This window comes from Coptis chinensis, chromosome 6, assembly GCF_015680905.1.
Source record: "Coptis chinensis isolate HL-2020 chromosome 6, ASM1568090v1, whole genome shotgun sequence".
Taxonomy (NCBI): Eukaryota; Viridiplantae; Streptophyta; class Magnoliopsida; order Ranunculales; family Ranunculaceae; genus Coptis; species Coptis chinensis.
In genome coordinates, this window is record NC_141461.1 from 78,932,748 (window position 1) to 78,950,939 (window position 18,192).

An 18,192-nucleotide genomic window follows, 5' to 3' on the forward strand; every position below is an offset into this window, starting at 1 on the left:
CTAATGTCTTCTTAGGGAAGGAATAAAATTGTCTCGAGGCGTAAGAGTTATTTAACTGTTTTGGCATTCGTCGAGACGGTTAAGTAACTGGATTAAACAATGAGATATCTATATTGTTATGATTTTCAGGTTATGACAGGATTTAAGTTTATAAAATGTTGAAAATACAGAGGAGACTCTGTCGAAATTTTTGTAAGATTATATTGTCTTTGTTTAGTTTGGGTTTTGTTTAGTTGGTCTGATCACGTCCCGAGTTTCATAATGACTGGAGATGCCACGTGTCTTTGGTAATCAGTCATTATAAAATTTGGGGCGTGACATAGTTGATGGTAGATGACATTCACTTTGGTATTGTCTTAATATGGTAAAATATATAAGTAGGAAGCTAGGAGTTACATGATTCATCATCGGTTAGGGGGTAACGAATCAAGCAGTAGCTAGACTTGCTAGCAATGTTTTTGAGTGTGGTTGATGATGCTATTTTGAACTTTGCCCCTCCACTGAATGTATAGTGGAAAAAACTCTCTGGGGTATTTATGATACAAGTCATTGAATGCAGCTGACAAGGTGTTCCTCTCTACCTATATTTTGGTACATTTAACGTCCAAAGTTCCTATATGTTTTGGTGATGAAGTATGTTGGCTACTGATGATGCATGAGGATGATAATATATCGAGCAAGTGTGTGCACTTGCTTAGCATTGTTCCTAGATTATTCACGTTTTTATGTTATATTATATTCTAACATGGTATAGGCAATCTCTTCAACTTGTAGTTTTCTCACATGGATTTTTACGGTTATATGTACATGTTGTGTGGTAGTGTTGAACTTGCTTCTTTATAAAAGAGATGTGAAGATTGATGTGCATTGTTGGTAGTGACTCGATGGTATATAGATCTACAATGATTTTTTTTAATTGCTTTGTTTTTCTATTAGGTCTATTTGAAGAAAATTTGAATGTGGGGGATTTTATCGTAGTTGTCTTTTTTCAAAGTCAATTGCTTTGGTTGGTTGGTTCGAAGTGGGAATTAACCAAGGACTTGGCATGTTAGAGATACTTTGTAATTGATCGATTTTCCTTCAAAATGGAGAGAAGTTGAAACCTGATACGAGTGGTATTGGCCACTGATTGCTGCAAGACATGACATTGAAGGAAACTTCAAGTTTCTTTGGTAGTACTGAAGCCAACAAGCCAACAACTGCAGAACACATTCAACTATAAAGAAAGAAGTGGAATAAACACATTGCTTGGGAAAAATAAAATACATAGTAGAAAACATTCTTATATTAGTTAGTTTAAATTGGTACTCGCCTCTTGATATTGTTGTGTTAAGGTTGTAGTATTATTCATTTATATTAATATTATTCTTTTATATTAATATATGTATCTATCAGGGAACATTTGTATAGGTTTATCTTAGTTTTGCCTATAAAATGTTTTTGCTACATTTTGGTATACATTTCAGATATTCTATTACTATCTTGAAAAACAACGCATTAAAATCAAACAAGAGAATGAAGAACCAAATGCCAAGAAATAATGTCTAGGAATTCAGGTAATTTACTAATTCAATAATGGTCATAAATAAAATATTGAAATAATAAATAACTGACGCTTAAAATTATTCTTATTGCAGGACAGATTGCGATTGGCTCATCAATGGACTCCTGACATAAATAACGAAGCGCTAAAAAATTTACGTTCTTGGACATACAAAAAATGCTCAAGTTATATGTTGAAAGTTACTTTTATTAAATATTTTTGTTATTCCAAGGGATAATATACCTACATTAAACTCACTCTTCGGTCATTGTTTTTCATTTAAACTATTTGTGATGAAGCTTACTGCAACAAGCACACTTTGTTAATTGTCTTTCCAATATACAACATATGTTGGTAGTCAATTTCACTGGAGTCTTTTAGTCGGCTGTTCAACGAACATATCATATTCTATGTTGGGCTATATTTCCATGGTGGTTATAGAAACATTCTTACAGTGGTGTTGTTTTACCTATATTCTTTGAATTGATTGTGTTCAGCTCATTGTCTCATATTCTGCTACATGCTTTCTTTCAGTATGATTTACTGATTACTGAGTAGCTTGCTTAACTTGGTTGTTGAAGCTCAACCTTTTAGCTAATGTTGCACATTGTTTGATGGTCATATGATTTTGAGTTTAATGTTTTAAACCTTGGTGAATCTGTGGACTCGGTAAATGTATCTATCGTTGAATCCTCTGGAATAGGCTCTGGACAGAATGTCATGTTGCTAGAACTAGCAACATTTGAACAATAATTGATGGGATCAGTACAACTCCCAATCTTTAGGTCTAGAGAAAACCCGCGACACAAGCATTCGCCAGAAAGTGCTGCTAGGTCCCATACTCCTTCATCGGCAACCTGACAACTTATTGCAATAGGAACAATAATAACCCAAAACTATAAATAAAACCCCTTCAAAAAAAATTAGAAAAACATAAACCCTTCAGACAAACTATACATATATTATAAGCAATGAATCATTAGCTATCAATATACATATATTATTTATTCTAGTAGACTTTAGGCTTTTGAGTCATTAACTATCTTGTAGCAAGTCCGGCCATAGGCCGGGACAAATGGCTAGTTTCTGACAAGGAACACACTTCTTAGACAAACGCTTAACATCTTTTTGCATGTATGGCCACCAATATTCTTGTGTCATTGCTCTATGAGAGAGACTTCGCCCCCAGGAGTGGTTCTGATAAGAGCCCAAAACTGTAGTTTTAACCCCTTAATAATCATACTGTTAGACCAATTATGTGAATAATAAGTAAGAGTTAATACTGATTACGTGTTTTTATGCATTTCGGGCTTCAAAGTCCATTATAATGCGAGAAATGTGCCACTTTAGCGAGATAAAGGAGCAAAAGTCGTGAGAACTTCGAATGCCATATCTTTGGACTCGGACACCGGATTGAGGCCTACCTTATGTCAAAACGACCGGCTCGGAAAGAGCTTCGCAATGGTCCAAGTCTTGACCCAATCAGAGGAGCAGAAGTGGACGAAAAGTCTGTGGAAGCCAACTGCAGCTGAAGAGGCCTTTTTGGACTGAAGGAATTGGGTTTTAGGCCTGATTCTCTGGCCCAAAACATGGCTCCAAGCCCATGCACGATTTTTGGATCTGGATGTATAAAAACAAAAGCTTGACTCAGTGTTAATGGCAGTCAGGAGCAGTTAGGTTAGGTAGCTAGTTAGACCTAAATTAATATATAGAATTCTAGATCTAGTTTTAATTAATTAATTAAGTTTTAGTTCCATTACAATTCTTGTTTTAGATTAAATTCTTGAATGATTGTTCTTGATTGATTAGATAAATAAAATAGTTATTATTCAATTTCGTTCTTGTCATTTCCATTCTAGATCTAATTTAAATTCTTGTTCTTATTCCATTCCAGCCATTAAATTAGATTCATTATTGTTAATTAAGTAAATTTCAATGCTTTATATTATGTTTAGTTTTAATCTAAATGGGAATGATTGCGGAATGATTCAAGGCTAAACTCCATTAGAGGGGGTTGAGAAGCCTTGATGAAAGCTTGATCCCGTTTATCGTAGAGTCGTCGTAATTTATATTCCCGCCCGGAAATAATTAGTTCACCATGAGAATGGGTTTAATTGTTCACATGCTAGTTATAAATTGGTAGAAATGCCATGTGTAATTAGGGATTAGGAAGAACCGATTGTTACGTGTAGCAGTTCAATTCGGATTCTTGACGACTTCGTCCGCTAGTGGATTAAGTTGAGTTAAGGTGGAATCAATCCCCTCTAACTCCTTATCATCGAATCAACGTAGCATTCCCTTAGTTGTCGATAATCGACTAGTTGCATTTAGGTGGGTAGTTGCATCGTAGTCTAGTTTGTAATTCGTAAATCTCTCATTGACTTAAGAACGATTTCTTAGACTTAGAAAACAATCCATGCTAGGGAACTAGGAGTGGAACGAACTTCCTACTCCACTTAGTGCAATTCGCATTGAGAGTAGAAGCTTTGATAATTAAGAGTAAGAGTCTAGTTTTAGTTTACTTACGTTGTGAATTCATCGTTCATTTCGTAGGTAGACTATTCATTTTTTAGTTATCAAATGGCGCCGCTGCCATCTTTTACAGTTATCAAATGGCGCTGCTGCCATCTTAGTTACACTTTAGCATTGTTTTCCTTGTAGAAGTAGTCATTTTTAAGTCCCATTAAACCCACCCACCCTTGTTTGTTTCATACTGTGGTTGCCCAGTTCAGCGTTGACAAATTCCGCGAGAAAATACCGGGCGTGCCAGCTAGCAAGGAGCGCGACCAGCTAAGTTCTTGGAATTTCGTCTTTACCAGCGCGCCAGCCCCATACCAAGAGCGACCTGCGCTCAAACACTGGAACTCGACTTCACACTGAGCGCGACCCGCCCTAAAAACACTGTAATTTGACAATTACTCGGAGCGCGAGCGCGCCCTGTGTTAAATTTTTCGGATTTCCACAGTTTTGATTCAAACTTTGATCTTTCATATTTTTTAGTGTTCTAATCTCTTATATACACTGAACACGCGTACACAAGACGCTATTCATAAGCGAAGCAAGGACACTATCAGGTATTCCTTTCTTCCATACCTCGCATCTCCAGTTAGAGGTTTATACTAGTATATCAGAATTGTTTGGAGTGTTGCATGTTTAGTTAAGTTCGACTTAGTCTTGCATGAGATTAAGGTCCGGCCGAACAAAAACACCGAACGTAAATACACAACAACATCAACAATCAAATCTATCTAGTATACCACCCACTACACCTCTAACTACTATTTCACACACACCACCGATATAATGGGGAAGAAAAGAGACTCCTCTCTCGGACTTCTACAAAGCCTTGGCGATAGCCCCAAATCTTGCATCGTTCTAGCGGACCAGTGGGGATTTGAGAATCCCTCCAAATATTTTTAATTTGTTACCCGTTTTCATAGTTTAGACCATGAAAAACCTTATCGGCATTACATCGTAGGATTGAACAAGTCTTAACAACATTCCACCATCCTACGGTTTGGTGCGGAACAAATTAAATTAAGGGTATTCCCTTTCACCTTAGCCCGATAAAGGCGTCTTGGTTAAGCGCCAAAGCCTAATAATTGTGGACTCGTGGGCTAAACTTGTTCAAATTTGTTTATGGAACATTTTACCCACCCCTAAAGACGGATGAGATGCTTTCCAAGATTCATTTCTTTTCGACAAAATCCTCATGAATCATTTTGAGGAGGCTTGGAATCGTTTCACCGATTTGCTTATAGAGTGTCCACACCATAACTTAGCTTAAAGACACGTTAGTTCGTGCCTTTTCAAAGGACTTCTACACCACCATAAAGAAGTCCTTGACATAATGAATGGGGTAGTTTCTTAAGCAAAGGACCCTCGAGGCTTATAAATTTTTAGAGGATCAAACTAAAGCGAAATAATAATTGGGGGTAGTGGCGATTACTCCCGCTCCGCTAGTTCTTCTTCAACAGATTAAGGCGCGGTATGTTTGAAATTAAACACGATTCGAGCTTAAAACTCTAATCGAATCACTCACTAAAAAGGTCGAGGCCATTTACGTACAACAAAAGCCTATCTCCGTCATGAATGTAAATTCAAACCCATGTAGTTTCATTTGGAGTCCCGAGCATCCCGACTCCCATTTGTCCTATAGCCTATGAACAGGCTTGTTCCATTAATAGTGAACCTAAGCGCCCTTGGAGACAAAATCCCAACTCGGTTGGAGAAATAACCAACAAGTCACACCTCAAGGGTACAATAATCAATATGTTAGGCCAACGAGCGGCTTTAACCAAGCTCCACTACGACAAGGGCGTGGTCGGGGTAATTTTAATAATTATAACAACCAAGTGCAATCTCGACAAGGTCAAGCACAAGGTCAAGGTAATTATAATAATTATAATGCTAATAGAGGTATCGTTCGGTCAATAATAATTATCAAAATCCACCCATAAATAATTCACGGAAATAGCTCGGTCCACCACCCGTGACTACTACACCCACACAACCGGATCGCCTTGACACCTTCATACAAGTGAGCCAAAAACTTTTTCCAAACCATGGCTCAATCTAACAGCGGCTTCTACAATCCGTTAATAATTTAACCCAACGGTTGGCTCAAGATAAAGCCCAAACCAAAGGTGTGTTGTTGCAGTCACGCAATACCTAATCCTAAAACAACAAACCACGACCTTTGAGGTAACCGATAATACTAGTAATGAATATGAAAATGTAGGTGAGATAAATGCCATCACCACTCTCCGTTACGGCAGAGTGGTTGATAACAAGGTAACTATGCCTATAGTTACCCCACCAAGATAACCCTACACCTACTATTTTACTAGGGTACCGCAATAGAAACTGAAGAGCCTACCCTTTGTAGAGGTACCAGTTACAACACAACCTAAGAAACAGAAAGCCACGGTTAAACATCTAGGTGATACCATTGCTAAATATAGACAGAAACCACCATTTCCACAAAAATTAGCCATGTTAACTAGGGATACAAATTACGAGGAGATTAGGGACGTTTTTAAGAATCTAACTATAAACCTTCCCTTCCTCGAAGCTATTAAAAAGCTACCACATCATGCTAATTTTCTTAAGGAATTGTGTACTACTAGGCGTAAGACAAATATACCAAAAGACGCCTTTTTAACAGAACAATTCCTAACCTTATCTGAAAATAATGGAATTGTTAAGTACAAGGACCCGGTAGATCCTATTGCACAATGCACCTTAGGAGATTCTATATCTGACGACAGCGTTATTAGACACGGGGGCTAGTGTTAACTTACTCCCATTTTATTTGTATAGACAAATAGGTCTAGACAAGATGCAACCCACTAAAATGGCGTTGCAATTAGGCGATCGGTCTATTAAGTATCCTAAGGGTGTAGTCGAAAATGTGTCTTTGGTAAAAGTTCGGGATTTCTACTATCCGGCTGATTTTGTAGTCCTCGATCTGAAGTCGCTAACGACTCTGTCCGATCATTTTAGGGCGTCCTTTCCGGCAACTGCCAATGCGCTCATTAATTGCCGTGATGGTTCAATGTCCATGTCTTTTGGCCATCTTTGTTGAAGTCAATGTTTTTAAAACAAGGACGAGTTACCCGATTCGATCTATGGATGGAGAGGTAAGCATGATCGAGAGCTTCGCCGAGATTATTTCAACAACACGTTCCACGATAGTCATATGCCCAAAATTCTTTCCTTTGGAAAGTCGGACTCAACATTTTCATCCCTACACTAGTCGATACACATATTATTGATGATGAGGGCGGGATAGATGACTTTCTCAAAGATGTAGAGGACTACCATAGTAATGTGGATATGACCAATCTAGATGAGGAATTGATGAGTTTTTTCGGTAGGTGACAATTCACCCTATCAAGAACTAACTTGCACAACATCCACCTCGATTCCCCTCCTTCCACCCTTTCAAAGGAATCTCGAGTTTGCACTTTCGATCTTTTGTTTCTCCGTGCTTCATAATTTTTAAATCCTCCTAGCAAACAGATACTTGAGGAAGGACAAACTATTTGACACCTTCATCTTTGAATTGAGGCGGTCCCTACACACACAATGAATGAGTTCGGTACTAAAACCACATCCTCATTGTGTACAGGCTGTCTTTCTACAACTTATCCATATCCACCATATTCTCCACAACCATTCACTTTTCCACACTTAATTACTAAAACACCCACTCATTCAAAAATTAAAAAGAAGGTGCATGATAGGTTACACAATAGGGTAATCCGACTTCGTTTGGATTCCACTAGGCTGCGTCGTAGAAAATCTTGGTGCTTGATTGTGTTTGGATATGTTTTCTGTGATATTTATTTATAGAATGATCCACAACTATTTCGGTTGTTGATATATGATCAACTGCATGTTCATACATATATTTTAGATAAAGTCTCGAGTATCTGACTATAAACGACTCAAATTCTGTGTTTGGTGCACTTCCTTTCACTTTAATATATTGGTGAGTGCACCATTAAGGTAACCGGGCCCTCCCTATGGAGTGTGTGGTTGTAAGTACCGGATCCTAAGTCCACGGTTCACATAGTTCACGTTTTCCACTCTTGCATGTTTTTCTCGGATTTTTGAGTCATGTTTCTCTATGGTGTGAATTATGTCTTTATTGCTTATTGTTTTTCCTTCTAAAAATAAAATAAAAATAAAAAATAAAAAAATAAAAATAAACATAGTAATCTAGAAAGTCTCGGGAATCTGACTGTAAAAGACCCACTGCTAAAAACAAATTTTCTAAGCTTCGTTGTAAAAAATTTGTTTGGGGGTGGGGTGTTCGTGTTTCCGTACTAATTGTTTATGTCCCATTACAGTTGCTTAGGCCGTTTTATTGTATTACGACTCGGATTGACATAATCTATTAATTTAGAGTTCATTCGTTAAGCGATAACTTACGTCATGCACGCACTTCGAGGCGTTTTCCACTATCTTGTATGTCATCCGAAGTCGGAATAGAGTGTTTTATGGATCATTGGATAGGAAATTCTCTCCTGATCATTTCCATATCTCATTTAAAAAATCGGACCCGGTAACGAAGCGGGAATTTTGATTTGAAGTTAGCGAAAAAAAAAAAAAAAATCAAAATTTCGATTTTTTGGGGCCCCAACCAACCGCCCAACCCACCGGCCTTCAGCCTTTACATTCTCAGCAACAGTTCATCGTTTTTTCATCTTCCACCGCCATTAACAAAGCTCCAAACCTAAACAAAATAAAAATTAAAAAGAAAATACCATAAACCCACGCCAAAAATCAAATCCTAAACCCAAATCTTCTCTAAAACCAAACCACCACAACCCCCACCGATTTAAATCACAAAAAACCACCGAAATTTACAAATTTTGGTGCTGCCGCGCCACCACTCCTCCACCACCACTGTTCTTTCAGTCGGTCAAGTTAAACCACCACCACCACATCATATTTAAACCCTCACTCCATTCCAAACACTAGATGGCTCAACAACGCCGAATTATAAGAGACAAGTTTTTCGCTCGCCGACCACTTCGGCGCCGTTTTCACGGTGACGAAATGGCTAGTAGAGACTGGGGTAGTTTGTGGTACTTTCGACCGAAGCCTTCTACCACGAAGACTTGGTCCGACGGTTCTACAACACCGAGGGGAGTTGGAGGGAGTAGGATTTTTGTGATGGTAAGGAAGAAGAGGAGGAGTTGACTCATCGATTGTTGGTGAGATTCTAGGCATTCGCCTAGAATCCATCTGATGTCACTTTACGAGCCCCGGTTTGACGGGTAGAGAGCCTCGATGGGCGTGGATCATCAATGGGAGCTACAATACAAACTCCCATTGTATGCGCCAGCATCCCTCGGGACCAACCACCGGTGGCTTCTATTTCGGTGGATTCGGGTCGGAATGTCCTAGGGGGAAGAACAAGGTCGGCGACATCGGTCCGACCTGCCTCCCGTCTTATGGGTACTCCGGGGAGGCGTATACGATTTCGTATCTTGGACTTTTCTTTGAGCATGATTAGGGGGTCGGAAAGTCTTTGGCACCTCTTCCTGTGTTAATCACCAAGATCATCTTTGAAGATGAAAGCGACTCCGTCGATAGGATTTACATTACCCCTGCACCGTAACACGCCGTATCTATAGGGAGTGTGTCCAACAAGTTTGGAGGAGGGCTGAGGATAGAGAAGAAGAAGAAGAGGATGGTGGAGCTGAGAATGAAGAGGAGGTGGGGGACATCGGGATGCCTCAGGGATGAGGAAGACTTGACTTGCTTTGATCGGATGCCTTCAGAGGTGTTGGTTCGATCGCGGAACGCATGGCTATGCTTCATAGGGGCATCGTTCACTAAACACTATCTGTCTGGACCTCCGGACTCGACGGCGACTATTCATCACAACCGAGATCCGCACCCGCAGAGAGGATGAGAGATGGGGAATGCGAAGGGTGAGATGGAGGCCCAGCCAATTTAGAGTGGATATGCTTGCACGCTTCCCACCTCATCTGGGACGACCTCGAGGACACAGCTACGAGGCATGGCGTCGTCGGCGAAGGACGACTATCTCTTTGGACAACCGGGGAGCCCAGGAGCCACCACTAGAGAGTGTGCCCTCGCCACCGCTGATGGCGAGGTGTTTGAGAGTCTGAGGATTGATAGTGGTTGTTGTGTTATTCTATTTTTGTTGTTTTTATTGTAATGTAACTTTTATTTTCGTATTTTGAATTTTGTAGTGAAAGGTACTCCGAATGAAATTTTAATATAAGGGGTTATTTTTAGTATGTGTGGTTGTTTCATATTGATCCCACCTTCCCAACTTGTTTGGGGGTGGTTTTATCAATTCAAGCTTATTTTTATATATAACCCTAGTGTTAGAATTTATTGCGGAGTCAAGGTGAAAATATGGCCGTTTAGGCATATCTATGAGTGAGAATCATTGTAGGATGAAATCTAGATTAAATAGGTGCATTCAATCATATAATCAACCTAAAAGATACTGGGTTTGAATTAGAATCAAGAAAATGAGTTGTTTCCGTTTTCGGGTTTGGAAATTTTAGGATTTCCGGAAACTGCCGTAATTAGTTTTGGCAACTTTCCGACCCATTTTAGCAACTTAAAACCTATATAAACTTGATACAATCTATCCTCACAACTCACACTACACCTAAACTCCATCATGCACCTTTCACACCCGCGATTCCCGTTGCGTCTCCATTTTTGCAAATCAGCTTCGGTAGCGCGCGCCCCGGCGCTCTACACTACACTTCGACAGAAAATTTTAGTCGAGCGGCCGCAAGCAGGCAAAAGCGACTTCGCTAAAACACTGGAATTCAAAATACAAAAGCGACTTCGCGCCCTAGTTTGGCCTTCGGCGCTACCGACTTCCGTGGACCCGAAATTTTCCGTTTTTTTAGCGTAGTACCGGTTGTTTTGCAGCTGTTCGAGGCGTAGTTTTGAGATGACATCTCCTATAATAATACCGAACAGTCTTTCGAAGATTTGTTCCAAAGCACTACTTACGGTGCTTTGGTTTTGAGGTGATCACATACGTTATCGGGAACCTCTTATGGTAAGACCGGCTGAACTTTATTCTCCAAAGACTTGCATCTTATTTTTATAATAACTGCATTTTCTTTGAGAGACCGGACGGAGAACAAGTGTTCTCCATCAACATTGACGATGAACCAATGGAAATTACCGGGTTCTTGCTAGCATTTGTTCTTGGACTTGCTATGCCCGAGATACAAGACCCATGGTGCTATTGGATTCGATAATATGCATGTCTACACTTATGAGTCTTTGCACGAGGCTTATGGGGCAGGCATTTTCCGTATTGAGGACCAAGGGGACTATAACGTTGCCCTTGGTAGCCTGTCCATGAACATAGGAACTGTTATGTTTTGGATTATGCTAAACATTTTAGGGGAATGGCATTTTTCTTACGTGAATGGCGCCACTTGCGGCGTTTTCCTTGCTTTAGCCACGGGGCCCGGTTTATGACCTTCCCGAACTTTGATGTCTAGTTTAGCACGAGCCCATACCATGAGGCATAAGTACCTTCTTATGCCTGTTCTAATTTCACGTATTATGCTATGTTTCTTTCCTGTTTTTTGTACACGTTTCACGGATTGGATTAGGGTAGACACGGTGCGACCCACCAATAGTATTATTCGATCTTTTCGTGCAATAAATGACTTGGCAAGGGTGGCGGATACAACCTCACGGGTTGCACCCTACACCCCATCGGACCAAGTGGCACTTAATAGGTTAGCAACCATAGATGATAAATGGCGTGAAGCCCGGCAAATTATCATAGCATGGCATGGGGGCCTTAAAGGAGCCTCACTTCTTTATAGAAGTGGAGGATGATGAAGATAACGAATAACAAAGCGGGAGTGGAGGTAAATTTTAGTTTACGCTAAGTGTGCGCTTATGTCCCAAGCAATTTAATTTGTTAACCCCATAATGGGTGGAACTCTTATAGAGTTCGCGTCGGTTTTTATTTCCTATATTAGTGCGTTCTAACTTTGTTTTGCAGATGTTCCGAATTTCCGCGCGTTTCAATGGTATTTTTACTACCCTCTTTATTTAAATGCTTTGAGGGACGAGCATGCTTCTTGTTTGGGGGCATAGAAACACGTGTAATTAAGACATCCGCTAGGATATAAATATGTATAATATGCATTTGTTTTCTAGTTAAAATTTCAAAAATTTAAAAAATATAAATAAATAAGTTATGCTATACACTTAGGAATATTGGTATTGTTTCTTTCTCCATGCTCTTAACAATCTAGAAGTCTCACGTAGCTGTTGCGTCAGAATAATTGTTAGAAACTTAGGTTAATACATAGGTAATAATCTTTACATCTATCTATAAATATATGACATGAGTATCTATGATTGTTAGCGATAAGTTTTCTGAAATCTAGGCTAGAGTACTTATTCTACAAATCCTGTGAGAATATAGCCTAAAAAGCCTTATATGAGTGAAACATTTGAGAAATGACACAAGGGAGAAGTAAAATCCGGATAGAGAAATCACACGTCCACTTGCTTGATCACTAAACCATATCCTAAGCGAGAATTTAGGCCCTCTTTGGATCGATATAGCCAGAAATTCAAACCTATGAATTATTATTTTCCGCTAGTAAGCCTTAATCGAGCCTTTCATTAGCCCTTCCATAAACCATAATTCATTTACCCTGTTACAAAAACAAAACAAAATAAAAAAAAAATAATAAATCAACCTACCCAATTTAGAATAAGTCTGAGAATATAATGATGAAGAAAGAAGAAGAGAAAAACCTGTGTAAACAAAAATTAGTTAGTGCTTGAGGAAAATAAAGAAAATAAGTTTCCATCCAAAGAAAAGAAAAAATAAAAATAGAAATAAAATAAAAACTCCAAAAATAGAATAAAAGGGAGTCAAAAAGCCAAAAAAAAAAAAAAAAAATATATATATATGGCTAAGGATGGAAACAAAGTGTAGAAGCAAAAAGTAAATAACAAGGTTTTCTCTAGTTACATAATATGAAGACTCTATTATCTCGGACTTGTCCTTTTGAATATCCATTTCCTTCCTTCTTAAACCATCTCCTAATCCCGTAACACCTAATAAAGACCTCTAGCTCAATTAGGAATAGGTTAGTGTGATAGTAAGTGGCGGATGTGTTTGATCGACTCAGAACTTCCTGTGTGTCATTGAGATTGTAAGGTAAAGTGTGCCCACTGCATTACCTTTGGAGTAGCTTAAACTTGAGTGGAAAAATCGAGTGTTGTTTCTTGACTATTATCGTGAGAACCTACTTAAGGACACTATTCCGAAGTTCTCGAGAAACAAACCCCGCTAAACATTTTATAGTACTACTCATTGTGTATATGTTTATTGTAGATGATAGATTATTATGCATATATTAGCTTAGGTTTCTGACTTGGTTATTCTTATTCAATTGCTAGAGAGATGTATAGATAGTTGAGCATGAATAAGGAAACAATAGTTTTATTTTCTTAGTCGTTGTGAAGCACGGATGAAGTTTGTGAGTACCTTCATCGAAAAACTCTCACGAGGCTATAACTTCGTCCACTAGGGAATTCCTAGTGGTTTAAGGCCTTGTTGCATATGGTCAATGCAATCGCGACTCAGTAAACGAGTAGTTAGAACTCCATTTTTGGTCACTTATTCTAATTTCTCATCTTTGCTTGAGGACAAGCAAAATCTTTGTTTGGGGGTGGTTTGATAAGAGCCCAAAACTGTAGTTTTAACCCCTTAATAATCATCTTGTTAGACCAATTATGTGAATAATAAGTAAGAGTTAATCACCGATTACGTGTTTTATGCATTTCAGGGCTTCAAAGTCCATTATGTGCGAGAAATGTGCCACTTTAGCGAGATAAAGGAGCAAAAGTCGTGAGAACTTCTGAATGCCATATCTTTGGACTCAGACCTCGGATTGAGGCCTACCTTATGTCAAAACGACCGGCTCGGAAAGAGCTTCGCAATGGTCCAAGCCTTTACCCAATCAGAGGAGCAGAAGTGGACGAAAAGTCTGTGGAAGCCAACTGCAGCTGAAGAGGCCTTTTGAATTTGAAGGAATTGGGTTTTGGGCACGATCTACGGCCCAAAACATGGCTCCAAGCCCATGCACGATTTTTGGATCTGGATGTATAAAAACAAAAGCTTGACTCAGTGTTAATGGCAGTCAGGAGCAGTTAGGTTAGGTAGCTAGTTAGACCTAAATTAATATATAGAATTCTAGATCTAGTTTTAATTAATTAATTAAGTTTTAGTTCCATTACAATTCTTGTTTTAGATTAAATTCTTGAATGATTGTTCTTGATTGATTAGATAAATAAAATAGTTATTATTCAATTTCGTTCTTGTCATTTCCATTCTAGATCTAATTTAAATTCTTGTTCTTATTCCATTCCAGCCATTAAATTAGATTCATTATTGTTAATTAAGTAAATTTCAATGCTTTATATTATGTTTAGTTTTAATCTAAATGGGAATGATTAGGAATGATTCAAGGCTAAACTCCATTAGAGGGGTTGAGAAGCCTTGATGAAAGCTTGATCCCGTTTATCGTAGAGAGTCGCCGTAATTTCTATTCCACTTAAATAATTAGTTCACCATGAGAATGGGTTTAATTGTTCACATGCTAGTTATAAATTGGTAGAAATGCCATGTGTAATTAGGGATTAGGAAGAACCGATTGTTCGTGTAGCAGTTCAATTCAGACATTTACGACTACTTCGCCGCTAGTGGATTAAGTTGAGTTAAGGTGGAATCAATCCCCTCTAACTCCTTATCATCGAATCAACGTAGCATTCCCCTTAGTTGTTGTCGATAATCGACTAGTTGCATTTAGGTGGGTAGTTGCATAAGTAGTCTAGTTTGTAATTCGTAAATCTCTCATTGACTTAAGAACGATTTCTTAGACTTAGAAAACAATCCATGCTAGGGAACTAGGAGTGGAACGAACTTCCTACTCCACTTAGTGCAATTCGCATTGAGAGTAGAAGCTTTGATAATTAAGAGTAAGAGTCTAGTTTTAGTTTACTTACGGATTGAATTCATCGTTCATTTCGTAGGTAGACTATCCATTCTTCAGTTATCAGGTTCCCACATAGGCATGCATGAATTTCCGCGAGGAGGAGTAAACCTTCATCTCTGCTGAGACAACAAAGCATAGGGTTAAGACTTGTGCCTTTGTGATAAAGTTGTAAAAGACCGTCCGAAGTCGAGATGAGACAATATTTCCAAGCATCGCGTTTGACACGATCACCCACTTTATAATCGGGAGGCAAGATGTGATCATGTAAATATGTGATATAAGGAAGACGCCAATCATCCTCATCACAAGGCGTAAGCGGAAAACTTAGTTCTATATCAGGAACTTCTGGAGCATTGTCAGCTTCATGATCATCGTCGATATGGACTGAGACAATATCATTGACAGGATCATTGGGGTTATCTGATAGCATAAGTTGTGGATCAAGTGTTTTCTCTCCAACAATAGCTTGATTATCAAGATCACGCTTATGCTTCCGAGTCAGCACAGGAGATATCAAATTGGCATGACGTGATTCGTCAGAAAATGTCTGAACGAAAAAAGAACTCAGAGTGATGTACATATCGCGCAAATTCTTGATGGACAGATCGATACTCGGCTCCTTTTGAAAGTCAATGGTAATTTGGCGAGGCTCATCTGACTTAACTGCCGCAGATAAATATACGAGAGAATCAGCATGTCGCACATCATGACACGGACGTTGCACAGTCCAAATAAGCTGCCATTCTCTCGTCATGAGCTGTATACGATCCTCCAAACTGGCTAGCGACTAACTTAGAATCTGTGAATAATTGTACCTTAGTCGCCCCTAGGTGAAGAGTAGTGCGCAAGCCGCAAATGACAGCTTCGTACTCGACCTCATTATTTGAAGCGTCAAAACCCAAACGCATTGACTTCTCAATTTTTTCTCCATTCGGCTACAAGATTACACACCCAATACCAGAGCCAAACTTATTATGCGAACCATTAGTGTAAACAATCCAACAATCGGTAGATACATCTGATAAGTGTGGCAAGTCATCGCCCAAGAGGTAATGGCGTGTTGTTGACGACATTTTCTTCGTCCAGTAATGCATCTGACATAGGAATATCATCAATAGGAAAATCAGCCATTAGCGAAGCCAAAGCTTGTCCTTTCTCAATTGTGCGAGTTTCAAAAACAATGCTATAAGCGCTAAGATAACTTTCCCATTCTGCGAGGCGACTTGATTCCTGGGCATTGAACCAACTCGACCCTAGAAATAAGGCTTAAGGCGTCAGCCAGCATGAACCAAGGCTAATGCAATTTTTTCCACTCGAGAATACCAAGTTTCAGCAGTTATAAGAGTCTTGCTAACAAAGAATATAGGACGACCATCGTCACCATTGACAAATAAGACGGCGCTTACGACATGATCAGTATTGGCTAAATACAGACCTATAGGCTGCCCCGTTGCTGGACTGGCAAGAACTGGAGGTTGGACTAAGTATGTTTTCAAGTAACAAAATGCAAGTTCACAGTCCTCCGTCTAAATCGATGCTTCTTTTAATGTTTGGTAAAAAGGACGACATCGATCAGAATACCGAGAGATAAAGCGATTTAGGGCAGCCAAGAGTCCTGTAAGTCGTTGAATCTCTTTATTTGATGTCGGAGAAGGCATTTCAAGGATAGCCCAAACCTGATCCGGATTTGCTTCAATTCCGCATCTAGTCATCATGTATCCTAAGAATTTACCAGACGATAAACCGAAAAAACACTTAGCCGGATTCAAACGCATGTTGACATTGGAGAGTCTGTCGAAAATAGCTTTCAAATCAGTAAGATGATCAGGTGCTTCTGTAGATTTGACAACCATGTCGTCAATGTATGTTTCGACTGTCTTTCCAAGTAGATCAGAAAAAATGGTGTTGACTAGCTTTTGATATGTGGCTCCAGTGTTTTTAAGACCAAAAGGCATTACCTGGTAACAGTAAATTCCTTGGTCTGTAATGAATGCAGTGAACTCTTGGTCCTCAATGAATAACAAAATCTGATGATAACCAGAATAAGCATCCAAAAAAGACAAACGTTGAAAACCAGATGTGGCATTGACTATTTCAGATATACGAGGCAGCGGATACGGATGAATCGGACATGCTTTATTGAGATTCGTGAAATCAATACAAACACGTAATTTGTCGTTCTTTTTAGGCACTGCGACTACATTTGACAGCCATGTTGGATAAGTCACAGGCCTTATAAAATAAACAGACAAGAGATGGTCGATTTCTTCTTTCACTTTCATCTTTCTATCGAGAGCCATCCTTCGGGGCTTTTGTCTAACTGACTTTGCATTAGGATCAATGTCAAGTTTATGACAAGCCACAAAAGGATCTATACCAGACATTTACTCTATTCGCCAAGCAAAAACATGACTATTTTTTCTCAATAACAAAATAAGCTCTTGTCTCTCCACGCGCTTCTGGAAGTTCGACTGAAATAAAAGTTGTCTCTTCAGGGAGTTGGCCAATTTGAACTTCTAAAAGTGGATCGATGGTCGGGGGTCCTTCAACATTTCTATTGGCAGAGTAAACTGAAAGTCCCGGATGCTGTAATTGCTATTTGACGGTGTCAGAACTCAAAATAGTTCGTTTAACAACTTCAGACTTCTTGTAATCATTACGAATATTGTCGTGGCAAATTAGAGATGCAAGTTGATCGCTGCGCACTTTGCAGATTTTACTATTGAATGGGAACTTGATGGTTTGATGATATGTTGAGACGACATCTTTCATATAATGAATCCAATCGCGACCAAGAATGACATTGTAAGGGGATTTACAATCCATCAATAGGAAATCAATATTGACCTCCTTGTGCATAAGAGTGACCAGGAGAGAAACATTTCCAATGCAATGAGTAGCGGTACCATCAAAACCAACGATAGGCGCATTTTCAGGAGTGACCAAGTTATCAATAAAAGGAATACTGTGATAACACCCAGAAAATATGACGCTAGCTGAACTACCAGTGTCGATCATTATACGTTGTACGGGCATACAACTAATATACGCAGTTATCACGACAGCATCATAATGAGGAACATGCACTCCCAT

The 18,192-nt window shown here is 39.1% G+C and overlaps 1 protein-coding gene across 1 annotated transcript; it reads right to left on the bottom strand.

Annotated features, from left to right (window-relative positions):
- Positions 1-17,694: 17,694 nt before the first annotated feature.
- Positions 17,695-18,192, bottom strand: LOC147494657 (uncharacterized). Its single transcript, XM_086568200.1, has one exon. It carries the CDS (start codon positions 18,190-18,192, stop codon positions 17,695-17,697), a length of 498 nt encoding a protein of 165 aa, XP_086424326.1.

Coding starts and splice junctions, on each gene's coding strand:
- LOC147494657 (XM_086568200.1), bottom strand. CDS start 18,192: ATGGGAGTGCATGTTCCTCATTATGATGCTGTCGTGATAACTGCGTAT.